We start from the raw sequence: 17274 nt of genomic DNA on the forward strand, positions 1-17274 counted from the left end.
ACTGGGGAAGTATTCAGCTTGCCACTTTGTGTCACCCCCTCCTATTCTTTTATCCCCAGTTAATTATTATCTGCATATAATATAAATCTGCTAGACCATATATTAGCAGCTTTCAGGACAGATGCCTTGAAAGTTCTTAGGGAGGTTAAACAAATAGTGTAGCCTAAAACCTCCTCTATAACAAACATACACACAATGGAATTGAAGTCATTAGTGAGTGATGGGGCAGGAAGGGCTTGGGGACTCTGTCTGGACTTTAAAAGCACCTTGCCTCACACAGATTTAAATTATAACTCAGTGGGTTCATAGGCTTTCATCCATTCTAGAAACAAAGAGAAAAACTATCAAATGCCATAATCTGTTTTCTCACTGGGCAAATATCAACAGGATCCACAGTTTTACAATTGTTTCTGTGTTTCCATGTGGTATCTACACGATTCTTTGCACAAATGAGGAAAACAAATAGGTCAATCTGAGTAATTAATCACCTTCCTCTCCTATACTACCAAATCTCTGTGAATAAAAGCTTTCCACGTTTTGTGATCACATTTGAAGTGGTTTGCTTATTATTGAGAGAAAACTAAAAAAAAAAAAATCTAGAGCTTACTATAATCCCAAGCCAATTCTAAGTTAAAATTAAACAAAACAAAACATAAACTTCTGCAAAGACAGCTCTCAAAACTTCAGTCAGTGGTACAACTCTGAAAAGGGGGCAGTAGTGCTTTTTTGTTTGCTTTTTTAGGTCCGATCCTCTCAGCTGCCATAATTCCTAATCATAGTCTTTTCTGTTTTCTCTTTAAAGAAAACTATGTTCTTTATCTCACTACGAGGGAAGGGAAACAGCATGGTTTGGCTAATACAGGTGATGAAGCATACACAATGAGTAGAAATAGTCACATTTTAATACAAGGCAAAAATTTGAGATTTTATAAGAGATATGGCAGCTTTTTGGAGGGGGGTAAGAGAAGAAAGGCATGACACATTTTGACCCAAAATATCATTGGCTTTTCCGACTGGAATGATCAACTGTCTAAGAATAAACAAACAACAAAAAGTACACTTTTTTTTTTAAACTGACATCTCCTACTGATAAAAGCTCTGTTTAAACTCTCATTCACTGTTTTAAAGATAAACAGTAGATTTTTCAAAAGAACAATTCTCTCATTAATAAACTTTTAGGCATTTTCATTGCATTTTACAATTTACTCATAACTACCTAACAAGGAAAGAAAAGTATAATTATTTCAGCATAGAGATTGGAGTTATTAATCTAAAATTTAATTCTTTGCTAATTTACTCAAAGATAAATTTAATAGTCAACCAGGAAATTGATTTTTATAAAGGTTATTTTATGGGCAGAAAATACAGGAAAAAGTAATAACAAATGTCAAACTGTCTCTTTACTTTATGAAACCAAATATTTTTAATGCTGAAATTTATCCCTTCAGGGACACTATTATTTTTCAAAACTCCAAATAAATATTGAATCTAAAAATTAATTGGTAATTTCAATTCTCTTCTTTCTTTTCGATTTCTTCTTTCCCTGAACTGTTGACTTTCAAAAATTCACAGAATGTGCATGTTTCTTGCAAAGTGGCTTGTCCTTTTTGGAGAAAAATGTCTGACCTTCCAAACTTTCACAACAGACCTGAAAAAGAAGTATTAGTTAAGAGACTGTCATTATTTTAATCAAGCATGCCAGAGACGGGGAAAGTGACTTTCCCCCCCAATGGGATAATATGACAAAGTACTTTAGATGGTTGTGTTAGAAACCCTGACATTTCATGATTACTGTGACATTTCATGTAATCTTTGAAAGGCAATGAAGAATGACTTTTTTCTTGGAATATATTCTAATTTATTTAAATCACTGATCATTACTTTTTTATTGGGTGGGAAGTACTTAGTTCTAATGAAAAAATTAATATGTAACGAGGTCACATTAAATATATTTTATCTCCCAGATTAATTCTAATCAATGCTTTAAATCTGCTTCCTGCTAAAGAGAACTAAAGCATTCAAACAGAAAACACAAGTCAATTGCTTTTCTAAACATGTCCAAGCCCAACTTGAGTCTGTTCCCAAAAAACACATTGAGAAACATATAATTGAGGTTTCTTTTTAATTCACTCCTTTAATTTCATTCTTTAATGAAATCACCAATTCATGAAATAATTAAAAAAAAAATCGTTTGCAGTCCTGGGGATTGAACCCAGAACTCACACATTGCTAGACGCAAGTTCTACTATACAACTACATCCTCAGCCCAAATTCATGAAAGAGTTAATACATTTAATGTTTATCAGAAAATCCTAGTCAATATCTGCTCACTGGCTGATTATAACATCAGTATTCTCACTTATGCCTTCTTGTTTTTCCTCTTGCCTTGGCTAATTACAATGCTCATGAGCAGCTCCACCAGAGAGCACAAGATAAATCTTCTAGAAATTGTTACTTTTTATAGACTTCATGAAGTCTAAGAGATGAATGAGGTAAACAAGAAAGAGTTCAAAGGCAATGTTTGGAGAAATCATCTGAATTTAATCAACATTACTTTTTTTCCCCTTCATACAATGGATATCAAGACACTATTGGATATATTAAATCTAAGAAAATAATCAAACATTGGAACAGAGAACCTTTATTGAACATTTACTTTCTACATTCAAAACAATATGTATTTTAGATGGAGCTCTATCCAAATTATTAAAAACGCAACCAAAAATATTAAAATATCAAATGAAATTAGTAAATATTTTATAAAACATTATAATCTCAAAAAGAGCGTTCATGGGTGACTGCTAAGGAAGGAAATGAATCAGCACATAGTTTATTCCCAGTATTAATTCAATAATAGATTTAAAAAATTGTTTATTTCTATTTTAAGAAGTACCTAATGTTTCTAAAACCTACTAAAAACATCCAATAAAATGAAGTCTCAGAAAAAAAATAACAGACCCTTACTGTTTTAAGAAATATATAGCTTCTCCTTATGGGCAAAAATGTATTAAAAATAGAATTTTCTTTAAGGGTAAAGAGCTTATTGTATACCAAATAATTTCAAGATGTCCCCAAATTTTAATTAATAAACAACTTTTAAAAATCATTGAAAAAAATATTTTTTTTCTTTAGGTTTGAAGGACTAAAAGATACAAGAACTATTATTTCCTTTAAGTACTTATGCTAGAACTGGCTGTACTGTACCACTTTAATTAGGAGCTTAGAGTTTACTTACTGAGCAAACAAAGCAAGTGTCATGCCAGGTATAGCCCAGAGCTTCCAGGAACATGTCACCAGCTTCTATGGGAAATTCACATCCACGGCATATAGTACCAAAAAGGGCATAATAATCTGTTTGGGGTGGGGGAGAGATAATTTAAACGTGATGAAGCTTTAGATTGATAATTTATAGAAAACAGCAACACAATTCAGGTTAAATGAGATCTTGAAGTTAAAGATACTAGTAATTAGAAAAATTTCAGAAGATGGCATAATATTTGGTTTGAGATACATGTTTAACACGTTTCAGGTTTCCCTTGTAAACAGGGTAGCATTCTTTCTTATATTTTTCCACATTATACTTCTCAATCCTCTCTAGCTACTTAAATGTCCAAATACATTAAAAAAAAAGAATACTATTCTGAGAAATTATCAGTAGACTTGACTGTTTCAAAAAAAAATACAAGAGGGGCTGGGGTTGTGGCTCAGTGGTAGAGTGCTTTCTTAGCAGCTGTGAAGCCCTGGGTTTGATCCTGAGCACCACATAAAAAATAAATAAATAAACAAAATAAAGGTATTGTGTCTGTTCACACCTAATTTTTTTTTAAATACAAGAGGACCTCTAATAAGTAGCAATGGTAAGACTAATTAACATAAATTCTAAATAAATATCTGCTATTGGCAGATTTTCATAGGGTATCTGACTTGGTGAGGAAAACAAGTTATAGAAAACTTCCATGAATAAGGACCATGACTGAGCTTCTAGCTAGACTGTATCACAATATGAACACAATTTCTTTCATTATATTTTTCTTTCAATTTTATGACTTCATGTAGAAGAACCATAGCCTGATACCCACTATTTACCTGGCACAGATTAGTTATAGAATACTAATAGAATTTCTTTCTGAAGAAACTGTTTTGATAAGATCTTTCTCAATTACCAAATTAGAATGTTATCAGCACTTTTATTTCCTTTTATGCATTGACTCACACCACTATGTTGACTCATGGTTCACCTTTTGGCCCCTGACACTAGTCAATCCAACCTGAGTGGAGGTGCAGTAGGCTAAGACTTGCAGCTTGATTCACTTTTCTCAGTGATCCTTAATATACTCTGGCACCATGCTCAACACATATCCACAGCACCCTACTGTGTGCCAGGCATTGTTCTCGATACTGCAGAGGTACAGTGGTGGAGAAGACAGATGTGCTTGCTCTCCTTATGGGACTTTTATGTTCTCATTGAGAACAGCATGTTATAATTTTTTGGATTTTAAAGATAAATGATAACAGTGTGTTTTCAGATCATGATTGATAAGTGCCCTCAAGAAAAGAAAATAGTGTTATGATACAGAATAATAAGTGTAGAGGTTGTACTGCATTACATAGGAAAGTTAGGAAAGGCTTCTCAGTGGAGATAGTAGTTTCGAAGAGACTTGAAGACTAAGGCAGAATCACCACAGAAAACCTGGACAAGAAAATTCCAGTTAGAAGAAATAGTAAGTACAAAAGCTCTGATGCAGGAAGAATCTTAGCATGCTCAGAAATAGCAAAGGGGCCAAGTATGGCCCAAATCTAGTGACAGAGAGCATAAGGTAGTAGATGAGGTTGGCAAAGCAGGCTGTAGCAAGGATTATAATTTTATATGGAAGTCACTAAAGGGTTTTAAGCAATCTGATTTACATTTTTAAAAACATTACTGAGATTTCTCTGTAGCTGCTATTTGGGGGTTGGGGGTGAGGAGATACACCCTTTAGTTAGTGATTACAGTTTTGAACAAGGGGCAAGAACAAGTTGGGTTTAGTGGTGATACTTGAGATGGAGAGAAACAAATAGTACAATATCCTGCTGGGTGATGGGGGTAGAGGGAGAACTGCCAAGGTTTACTCACTAGATTGGATGTGGGAAGAATAGGGAAAAGGGTAGAATCTAAAGTCATCTCTAGGTTTTTGGATAGTGGACAATGGGGCCATTTATTGGGATGGGGAACTATGTAAAAAACTGATTTGAGGGGCTGGAGTTGTGGCTCAGTGGTAGAGCACTCGCCTTGCATGTGCAAGACTCTAGGTTTGATCCTCAGCACCACATAAAAATAAATAAGTGAAATAAAAATATAAAAATAAATATTAAAAAAAACTGATTTGAGAGGTTAAAGAAAAAGACAGAACAAAAAATGGACCAAATTGAAGCAACATTTAAATAGACCTTCAATAATATTTTTATCTTTCTATAAGCAATTCTTTGGGCTTTTAAAATATTGCTTCTTGGAATATGTTAAATATGACATTAAGGTTAGATAATATGTTTTGACTAGAGAAGAACAATCTGTCAGTTAGAATGTCTTGCAAAGTGTCTAAAAAAATCATACCAACTGACTTGAACAAGAAGCATAAAAAACAGAAAATTAAGTGGAATTACAAAATGTGAAATATTCTTGTTGGATAGGGTCGGCAGCCTGTAGCCCACCTATACCAAAACTGCCCACAGGATAGTTTATTGGAATTTCTAGGTCTTTCTGATGGATGATCCAAGTGGTTCTTGATTAAGGAGACAAAGAAAAGGTTAAAAAAAAAAAGAGAGAGAACATTGAGTGGGCAAGGAAGGTAGAGTGCTATTAATTCTGACTGCCCTAGAATATTCCCTTCTAGCACCACATTTTAGATTTAAGGTAAAATAAAAATAAAACTTAATAGTGGGGGGCTGGAATTGTACCTCAGTGGTATAGTGCTTGCCTTACATGTATGAGGCACTGGGTTCAATTTTTAGCACCACATAAAAATAAATAAAAATAAAATAAAAATATTGTGTCCATGTACAACTAAAAAAAAAGTAAAAAAAAATCAGTAGTGGGAATGTAATGACAATGAGTGGAGATATGATTTCAGAAAAATATTTCATATTTTTAATATGTACTGTGGTAGCAATATCTAATCAAGGGCAATATTAATAGGTATTAGAAAAGTTCACTTATAGACACTGCAAAGGAAAAAGAATGCATTTAGAGATCAGAAAATAAGACAAATGGAGGAGATAGGTCCATAGAGCCTAGTTTAAAGCAACTGTAGCAAAAGAGCAGTCCAAATAGGTATTATCCTACCACTCAATAAAAGTAACACAGGATTTCAAGTTTATTTGCAAGACAGTTGTCTTTTGTTTTAGTGTTTATTTTTTAGTTGTAGGTGGACATAATATCTTTATTTCATTTTTATGTGGTGCTGCTGAGATTTGAACCCAATGCATCATGTGTGCTAGACAAGCACTCTACCACTGAGCCACAACCCCAGCCCAAGACAGTTGTCTTAAAAAGCAAATCAGTAAAATTTTTATCATATTCTAAAGCTAAACATTTCTCATGTTTATAATCACTCAAAATTCACTATTATACCATAAGAAGTGGCTTTAGGATACATGATTTGGTAGAATGTGTATCCATAAATTATTAGAGATTCAAAAAAAAAAAATTCTTCCTACTAAGTACTGCTTACTTTTATTTTTTGTAGTGCTAGGAATTAAACCTGGGGCTCCACAGATGCCAAGCAAATGCTTTTATCACTGAGCTACATCCCAAGCCCTAGTACTGCTTGCATTCTTAATTCTCATAATGAGGTCTGTAATGTCTATTTTGACAAAGCCACAAAAAAAGTTTTAGTAGTTTATTTTTTGCTATATATTTAGGGTAATGTTAAATTCCTCCAAAACAATAAGAAAAACTACTTAGCTTAGTATTTTCTTTTCACTTCATAGTAATATAAGGGTTAATGTTTTACTTTTATTCAAAACTCAAGCAACTAATGGCTCTTGATCTTACCAGTCTCACAATAGGGCTCCCCATCCTCCAAGTGAAAAACATTATTACGAATGGGTTTTCCACAGGCCACACACACAAAACAGGAAACATGCCAAGTTTGCTTCAAAGCATTGATAACTTCCTGTTACAGAAAGGTAATTGGATTTAAAGAGAGATCACAATGAGCACACACTAATGCTTATTCTAACAGCTGTACCTGTGCAAGTTAGAGGTAACCCAAAGCAGACACAGACTTCATCTTTCCGTTAAAGCAATAGGAGATACTTAAGGACAGACTCACACATCATTGAAACCTATGCACTTTAATTTGTGTTTTTCACAAACACAAATCAATGAACTTATTTAAAGAATTATTACCACTATATGGTATATATGGTGACTAAGGGAAGCATTTCATAAAGTGTTTTGACAGTACGTTCTGCTTTCTCTCAAAAGTATCAGGAAATGTTAATTTACAAAAGTTTTTATCTTAAAGATGTCCGGGCGGGGGAAGCATTTAAAAACTAAAACAAACCCTATACTTTGGTGCATTATTGAAGCAATAATGTAACCAGTATAATCCAATCAGTTTAGTGTGTGTTCAGCTTTTTGAAAATCAGATGTGACTATGCTATGTACTTAAACAAGTGTCTATGATTTGAACCATAAAGCCTAGATTCTGGTTGGCAGTAGCTTTATGGTTAAATATACCAAGTACTAACCATTTAGGCTGGATTAGTTAGTAAAACTGGTTTGGAGGAGTTGGTTTTGCAAGAAATTATCTCTTTAGATTGAGAAAAATAAGTCATTAAAATAATTTTTGAAGAATAATCACATGGTAATGTATTCTTTCTAATTACTTTGCTAACTTTATTAGACTTACTTCATTTTTGTTTTATTAGCTATTCTTGAATCCACAGAAGACATTAATACACTAAAACAGTATTAATGTATATCCTACTAATTATTTATTAACATTTGGGAAGGTACAGTTTGAATCATTCTACTCTTTGGGCCCCAACATATTCTACAAATTAATAACACTAATATCTCATGCAGCATATTTATAATTGAAAGTGTCTTCAATAGTTTTAGGCACATTTCAACGTATACTCATAATTCACACTAACTTTCTCTCACTGTGATTAGAGTTTCATTTTCATATTAGTGTATTAGTTGGAATTCAGTAAAGTCATTTCTAATCAACAAAGCCATTTCCTTCTATATCAGGCCAGGTACCTTAATTTATTCTAAGATCAAATTCCAACTTCTAATCACTCTCAAGAAATGCCTGACACTTACTTGTAACTGCAAGCTAGATATTCCAGAATAGGATATTCATTGATTCATCATTCTTCATTATGTATCTACTCCTAAATTATTTTCTTAAGGAAAAAGATGCCCATGGTTTGAAATTATTTTTCTATCACATGTACTCTCGTAAAACTGAACTTACATTTTTAAACTTTATATGCATTCAAGAAAAATATATTCAATTATAAGTCTCATGTTTTATATATTTCATGAGGTCAGTGTCCTGTGCATGAACCCTGACAAGTGGGGAAATGCTGCTCTTATAAAAGCTATGGAATTTAATTTAAAACAGCGAAGGTGTCAGTTCCGAAGACTCTGATGTGTGTGGTCCTGTGCGACCTCTTCATTCCTGAGCAAACAGGGTCCTGTTGAGGTAGCACACCCACAGTAAATTATTTTTCCCCTACAGTGGCTAGACTTTCACCAGACAAACCAGCACTCAGTAAGACAAAACCAAAGGCAACCTAACCCCATGAGTCCGATATACTTTTTCAGAGGTCTATTTAGTTTTGCTTTACAATAATAAATAGTGATGAAATCAAAGAGGGTTGATAAAGCAAGAAGAAAATTAAAAAAAGCAAAAACAATGGAAGAGTTTTACAACAAACAGCTATTGTGTTTTTTGCTTTAAAACTCACTAAGAATAAAAGAGCAGTTTCCAATACTTACTCCAAGGATCTTCCTTTGGCATCGACCACATTCCGGAGCAAAGAATTTCTCATAGCAGAGCTCACAATACAGTGCTCCCTTCTCCTCTACAAATCCAATGTAGGCCATCGTATTTTTGCAGTGAGCACAGTTAAATTCTTCTGGGTGCCAAGATTTCCCCAGTGCTACTAGGAATGGTCCCCTGCCAGAAGAAAAGAGATCAACTTGGCTCAAGGATTAAAGTTTCTAAAGTTATGAAATGTCCAATCAAATATTTGCTTATTTTCCTTCTCAATGACTAAACACAGGGGTGCTGTAAATTTACATAGGAACTATCTGTGCATTTATGGAAACAGAAAAAGGGAGAGGAGTAAGAGCACTTAAGGATTCCTTCAAGAAAAGCCACCCTTCCCTCCTTTTACTGTCTGCAGGGGATTTTCCAAGGGATGTTTTAATAAGCTGCAGTGAATCAAATCTGTCTACATCACAGTTAGGATTGAGAATGAGAATGCTAACTGGGACAGACTAAGAAGCAACTAGAAAAACAACACAATGTAGATCTTATTCATCTACATTATGCAGAGATGAGAATTTGCCATTTCTAGAAAATAAAATTAAAAAAATCCAATTTGGTAATGTCAGAGTCTTAAAAACAGTAATATTTATTCCCCGAGCAAAGAAAATACTCTAGGGAACTTCTCTTGCTTACACACTGTATCATATACATATATATTAACATTATTGAACATATCAAATACTTACCCCCCCCAAATTACTATAGAAATGTGAACTGTATATTATGGATTGTTTGAAGCCACTTGGAAAGTTTTTGTTTTTGTTTTATTTTGGTGGAATCCAGGGGGGCTTTATCAGTTAGCTACATCCTTAGCCCTTTTTATTTTTTATTTTGAGACAGGGTCTCACTAAATTGTCCAAGTTGGCCTGGAACTTGTGATATTCCTTCCTCAGCCTCCTGAGTAGTTGGGGTTACAGGTGTGTGCCACCATACTGATAGAAAGATTTTATCTAATTAAAATAAGACTGATTTTAAAATATTTTTATTTTATTGTGATTCTTAAGAACATTTAACATAAGAACCACTCTCAACAGATTCTTAAGTATGCAACACAATATTGCTAACCATGGGCATATTGTTGTACAGTAGCTGTGTAGATCTTATTCATCTTATATAGCTGAAATTTTACACCCATTATTTAGCAACTCTCCCCTCCCCATCTCCCTAAACATGACAAATTTTTAATGCACATTTGTATCACGGTAACAAATGTTTGCAAAGAGATTTTTTTTTTTCCATTAAATACTATACAGTCATGAACTGATAAGATGAGCTTGGTTTGACAGGAATCCATTATGAAGCCTTATCTGGTCATGAAGCCTGCAGAGATGAACCATTCTAGCCTCTGCAACACACTTTTCAGTAGATACATCATACTAATCTTTATTCATAGAGTGGCTTTACCTCCAAGGCACTTTTACACTTATCTAATTTGTCCATGCAACATTCCTGTGAGATAGGCCAGGGCAGTTATTACAAACTCAGTTTAACAGATGGAGTGGCTGAGATACAGAATGTTCAAAAGATATGACAAATATCAAAATCACTGACTGAGTCAAGGCCAGAAGCTGAACTTCCTAATTTCTAGTTTATTACTCAGTCAACTGACAGTCTGCCTTCAATCTCATTACCATCCAACACCATCATGGAGTGAGCACAAGGTAATTGTTGGTAAGCATCCGACACCAGACTTCTAGGCAGATTAAAATAGGAAGAGTCACAGCAATGAGTATCACAAAGCTGAAGCATTTTAAAGTTTTTGACAATGATGTAAGGCTTGCTATTCAATAACAATATGCAATTGGTCAATTCTTTGTAGATGAACCTTTATTTTATTTGTTTATTTTTTTTTATGTGGTGCTGAGAATAGGAACAAACCCAGCTCCTCATGCATGCTAGGCAAGCACTCCACCACTTAGGCACAGCCCCAGCCCCTGCCCATCCATTTTTAACTGGTTTATAAAAGAGTCCTATTCAACAAGTTCCTTCTTTGGTTTTCTTAGTATATATTTGGCAAGTAGTTTACTTTCAAAGATAAATCAGGAAGTTATGTGGTTCAGAGTTGGATAAAATTTTACCACCTGGTATTTACAGATACCAGGTGGGTATCTGGTAAACACATTTGAAAAAAATCTTCCAGGCTGAATTTATTAAGACCGGAAGATATAATGGAATTTTGGAGTTTTATGCTACAATCTGCATGGATATCCAGACCCAAAACAATTTACATTACCAGGCTGATTTTTTTTCTTTCTTTCTTTTTTTTTTTTTTTTTTAATTAAGGCACACCTTTAGCTCATCCATAGGCTAAATGGTCCCTTGAGGCCAGTATCCTTATCTGGCTCCTCAGTATTCAAAGGAAGTCATCTCAATCTCAAACTCTGCATTCTACCAAAGCCTAAGTATTGGTATAGGTCTGGAATAAAAAGAAAAGCTGTGTTCCTGGAACACGTCTATTAGTTCTACCAAATATTTGATGAAGTTCATTTGAGAGAAAAGACAATAGTTTTTATTTTTATTTTGGTACTACAGATTAAACCCAGAAGCACATTACCCCTGAGCTATATCCCCATCTCTCTCTTTTTTTTTAACATTTATTTTTTTAGAAGTAGTTGGACACAATACCTTTATTTAATTTATTTTTTTATGTGGTGCTGAGGATCGAACCCAGGGCCTCACACAGGCCAGATGAGCGCTCTACCACTGAGCCACAACCCCAGCCCAAAGCATAGCTTTTAAAAACCATTCTATTAGCCTGAAATCTTTAGTTACACAGGAGGCAGGAAAATCACAAGTTCAAGTTCAGCCTGGACAATTTAGTGAAACTCGGTATCAAAATAAAAATAAAAATGGCTAGGGATGTAGCTCAGTGGAAGAGAATCACTGAATTCAATGCCTCGTACTTAAGACAATAAATAAATTAATTAACAAAAACAGAACCATTCTTGTATTATTGGATGTTTAGGTTTATTCTCTTTTTAAAAAAAAATTTTGAATAGGGTCTCAGCTGAGTCACTGAGGGTTTGGGTCTTAGGTTCCTGAGGCCAGCCCTCGTGATTTTTCTGCCTCAGTCTCTGCAGTCACTAGGATAGTATGCTGTGCTGTGCACAACAGTTATTTAACTAAGTGGCTGGGTTTTAGCTCAGTGGTAGAGCACGTGCTGAGCATGCATGAGACCCTGAGTTCAATCCCCAGTATCTCAAAACAAAACAACAAACTTTCTAAAGGACATACAATCCATTTTCCAGATTTTCTAAATAAAATATGTGTTGGGACCAAGTCAAATCAGGAGAGAACTAGGTTCTATGAATCAAAGCATTTGGGCCTTACCTGCTCCACAGAATTATTCCTCTTATAAACTGCCTAGTGAGATACATAAGCCTATACTGACAGGTGTTAGAGCAAATAGCTCTAAGGAAGTCACCTTTGCTTTTCCTGTAAGCTGTGGATGAGAGTGTTCTTAGATCACACAGGGTCCTTCTCATGAGGACTGCTTAAAAAAATTCCTATCAGATTTTTGCAATAAGAAACAGTTTTTGCTTCTTAGCAAAAGTTTTCTTTTTATTTTATTATGAAATAGGTTGTAAAATAAATTTTCTTTTTTTGATAGACCATTAGAAGGCTTAAGCCAAGTCACAGGCAAATCTGTAGGTTATTATTGTATTATAATGCCCAGTCTCAACACTAGCTTCATTTTTAATGGTCCAATCCATGATTATCATTCTTTTGCCTCCTTAGGTAATTCAAAGATCATCTTATTTTCATGTATTCCTAAAAAGTCTTCTAAAAATTTTGACATGTAGTTATATTAATAAATATTTAAAATTACAGTCTAGTAAAAGAAGAACTATAAACTATTTTATTAGTACTTTCCAAATATGAATAGTGAAAGGAATTCTAGAAAGTATAGAAATTTTCTCTGTACCTTTAAAACATGAGTTAAAAAATGACCCTTGCTCTTGCCACATGTCCTTCCTTAAATAAACACACTCAGGACAAACATCAGCCTAACCTGATACCCCTGGCTGTACTCAAAGAGCATCTTTCTCAGGTATGCCCTTGACAAGAGTGATATATAGATTAGACAATAAAATCTCTTATATATAAGAAAGTGTCTTCTTATCTGTGTCAGCAAAGACTAATTTAACAAATTCATTAACACAGGATTAACACTAAAGAAGTTCTTCTTGTTCCAGGTAGGATTGGGTTTCCATTTGTGAACTGGAAGGACAGGCTTGGATACTGCAAATTGGAATTAAGCCTTCAGCTACCTCTTATAGTACTCCACACCCTCAGCATTTACTAAATACATGTTGACTGACAATGAAAAGGAGGAGAGAGTGTTAAGCATTTGATTGGTTAAGAGAGGAGCTAGGCATGGTATGAAACTTTACCCTATTTATCTTCTGTGACTTATGCCAAAAAGAGTGGGGAGGGAAGGGAGGGAAGAATGTCAAGGAAGAATTGAGAGAAAAAGAAAAGCTTACAAACAGAAAGGTGAAAGGAACTGCAAATTTCAACAGGCACAAGGTAAAAGGGATATAGCTTCAAAAACAAATACTTCTTGCTTCCCTTTGCTATTTAATTCTCACAATAGCCTTAGTGTCAGAACTTAATTCTATGATATAGATGAAGAAAAATATCAGAAAAGTGAGTCAACTTTTCTAAGACCATGTGAATGATGAATTACACAGCTAGAATCTTCCAAAGTCTAGCCATACAGATTAACAACTAATGTTACTGCATCAAAAGAAATTAAAAACAAAAGTCTACCAAAGCCACTTAAAAAGAAAAAACAATAAAACTTGTGCTCCAAAACTGAACTCAAAGTGCATCAGGACCTAGGCATTAGACAGAGACCCTGTGCCTAATAGAAGAAAAAGTAGGCCCAAATCTCCATCATGTCGGCTTAGGAACCTACTTCCTTAACAAGACTCCTAAAGTGCAAGAAGTAAAATCAAGAATCAACAAATGGTACATTGCTGGTGGGACTGCAAATTGGTGCGGCCAATTTGGAAAGCAGTTTGGAGATTCCTGGGAAAGCTGGGAATGGAACCACAATTTGACCCTGCTATTGCCCTTCTCGGACTATTCCCTGAAGACCTTAAAAGAGCATGCTACAGGGACACTGCCACATCGATGTTCATAGCAGCACAATTCACAATAGCTAGACTGTGGAACCAACCCAGATGCCCTTCAATAGATGAATGGATAAAAAAAATGTGGCATCTATACACAATGGAGTACTATGCAGCAATAAAAAATGACAAAATCATAGAATTTGCAGGGAAATGGATGGCACTAGAGCAGATTATGCTTAGTGAAGCTAGCCAAACCCTAAAAAACAAATACCAAATGTCTTCTTTGATATAATGAGAGCAACTATGAACAGAGCAGGGAGGAAGAGTAGGAAGAAAAGATTAACATTAAACAGAGACTTGAGATGGGTGGGAAAGGGAGAGAAAAGGGAAATTGCATGGAAATGAAGGGAGACCCTCATTGCTAAACAAAATTACATATAAGAGGTTGTGAGGGGAATGGGAAAATAAACAAAGAGAGAAATGAATTACAGTAGATGGGGTAGAGAGAGAAGTTGGGAGGGGAGGGAGGGGAGGGGGGATAGTAGGGGATAGGAAAGGTAGCAGAATACAACAATTACTATTAGGGCATTATGTAAAATTGTGGATGTGTAACCGACGTGATTCTGCAATCTGCAGTTGGGGTAAAATTGGGGGTTCATAACCCACTTCAATCTAATGTATGAAATATAATATGTCAAGAGCTTTGTAATGTTGTGAACAACCAATAAAAAAAAAGGGTGAATCATGATCTTGGATTTCATTCTTAGATATGACAATATTTTGTTAGTTATGACACCCAACTACAAGAAACTGAAAACAGTTGGATTTCATAAAATTCAAAAGAAGCTGTGCATAAAATAACAATAACTCAATGTTACTGAGTATGTGGGAAAATTGGAACCCTTATACATTGATGGTAAAATGGTACAGCTGCTGCAGTTCTTCAAAAATTAAACACAATTACCAAATGACCTAGCAATTTCTCTCCTAGGTATTACTCAAAGGAATTGAAAAAGGGCATTCAAATACTTGTACTTGAAAGTTCATTGCACCACTATTTACAATACTCAAAAACAATGAAAATAGTCATTAAAGTAGAATGGATAAGCAAAATGTGGTACAGGCAATACTCTGCATCTGTGGATTGTGCATCTATGGATTAAATAAAATATGAATAGAAAATAATTGAAAAAAAAAGAATCAACAAATGGGATGGTATCAAACTAAAAAGCTTCTTCACAACAAAGGAAACAATCAAGATCATGAAAAGAGAACCTACAGAATGGGTGTAAATTTTTACCACCTGCACCTCAGTTAGAGCATTAATCTCCAGGATACACAAAGAACTAAAAAAAAAAAAAAAAAAAAAAAAAAAACACACACACAAACAAAACAAAACAAAACAAAAACACCTAAATAACCCAATCAACATATGTGCAGAGGAACTGAACTGAAACTTCACAGAAGAAGAAATATGATCAGTCAACAAATATATGAGAAAATGTTCAACAACTCTAGCAGTTAGAGCAATGTAAGTTAAAATTACACCGAAATTTCATCTCACTCTAGTCAGAATGGCAATAATCAAGAATACAAGCAACAATAAATGTTGGCGTGGATGTGGAGGAAAAGGTACAATTATACATTGCTGGTGGGACTGCAAACTTGTGCAACCATTCTGGAAAGCAGTATGGAGAGTTCTCAGAAAACTTGGAATGAAACCACCATTTGACCCAGTTATCCCACTCCTAGATATACACCCAAAGGACTCAAAATTAGCATACTACAGTGATGCTACCCCACATCAATGTTTATAGCAGCTCAATTCACAATAGCTAGACTATGCCACCAAACCAGGTGCCCTTCAACAGATGAATGGATACAAAAATACAGTATATATACACAATGGAATACTACTCAGCCATAAAGAGAAATGAAATCATGGCATTTGCTGATAAATGGATGGAGCTAGAGAACATCATGTTAAGTAAAATAAGCCAATCCCCATAAACCAAAGGCCAAATATCCTCTCTGATATATGGATGCTTATTCACAATGGGATGGGGAGTTAAAGTTCACCGGTTTAGACAGGAGGAGGTGGGGGAAAGGGAGAGAGAATGGGAATGGGAAGGACAGTAGAATGAATCAGACATAGCTTTCCTGTGGTCATATATGAATACATGACCAATGTAATCCCACATCATGTACCACCAGAAGAATGGGATGATGTACTCCATGTACGTATAATATGTCAACATACATTCTACTGTCATGTGTAACTAAAAAGAAAAAAAAAGTAAATTTAAAAAACTTGTGCTCAAAAACAAACATAGAATCTCAAATTCCACTTAACTAGATATAAAAAGAATATAAATATATGTCATTTTTATTTTGACCAACTTTTTTGGGAGGTGATTAAACTTTTTTCTTTCCATATTTTTTTAGTTGTAAATACGATAGGATTGTTGTTACATATTCATATATGCACATAATATAACAATATAGTTTGGCCAATATTACTCCCCAGCACTTTCCTTCTCCCTTTGCTCTTCCCACCCCCAGGGTGCCTTTCCTCTACTGATATTTCTTGGATTTTCATGATATCCCTGCTCCCCACCTTTTTTGTTTCTTTTTCCTCTCTAGTTTCCACATATGAGAAGCATTTGACTCTTGACCTTCTGGGTTTGGCTTATTTCACTTAACATAATGGTGTCAAGTCATCCATTTTCTTGGAAATGACATAATTTCATTTTCTTTTAATGGCTGAGTAAAACTCCATTGCAAACACACACACACACACACCCCATATTTTCTTTACCCATTCATGTGTTGAGGGACATGTAGGCTGATTCCATAGTTTGGCTATTGTGAATTGTGCTACCATAAACATGTGTATTCATGTATTACTCTAGCGTGATGACTTTTAAAATCTTTAGGATAAATACCAAGGAGTGGTATATAGCTGGGTCATGTGGTGTTCCACACCTAGTCTTTTGAGGAATCTCCATACTGATTTCCAGTGGTTGCACTAATTTACAATCCTACCAACAGCGTAAAAGTGTTACTTCTTATCAACACTCTCTCCATTATTTATGTGTTCTTGATGACTGCCATTCTGACTGGCATGAAATGAAATCTCATGTGTA

At 34.7% G+C, this 17274-nt stretch overlaps 1 protein-coding gene across 1 annotated transcript in view; it reads right to left on the reverse strand.

The window, feature by feature from the left end:
• Window positions 1–576: 576 nt before the first annotated feature.
• LOC308654372 (PDZ and LIM domain protein 5) overlaps window positions 577–17274 on the reverse strand; it is a 49308-nt gene continuing 32610 nt past the window's right edge. Inside the window, exons 3-6 of the mRNA XM_081303660.1 lie at window positions 8993–9173; window positions 7031–7151; window positions 3236–3351; window positions 577–1648 (exon numbers count right to left, since the gene is read on the reverse strand). Coding sequence (XP_081159786.1) covers window positions 1559–1648; window positions 3236–3351; window positions 7031–7151; window positions 8993–9173 — 508 coding nt within the window. The 3' untranslated portion in view covers window positions 577–1558. The remainder of the gene's footprint in view (window positions 1649–3235; window positions 3352–7030; window positions 7152–8992; window positions 9174–17274) is intronic.

Source organism: Spermophilus citellus, assembly GCF_964194105.1.
Source record: "Spermophilus citellus genome assembly, chromosome: 8".
Classification (NCBI taxonomy): domain Eukaryota; kingdom Metazoa; phylum Chordata; class Mammalia; order Rodentia; family Sciuridae; genus Spermophilus; species Spermophilus citellus.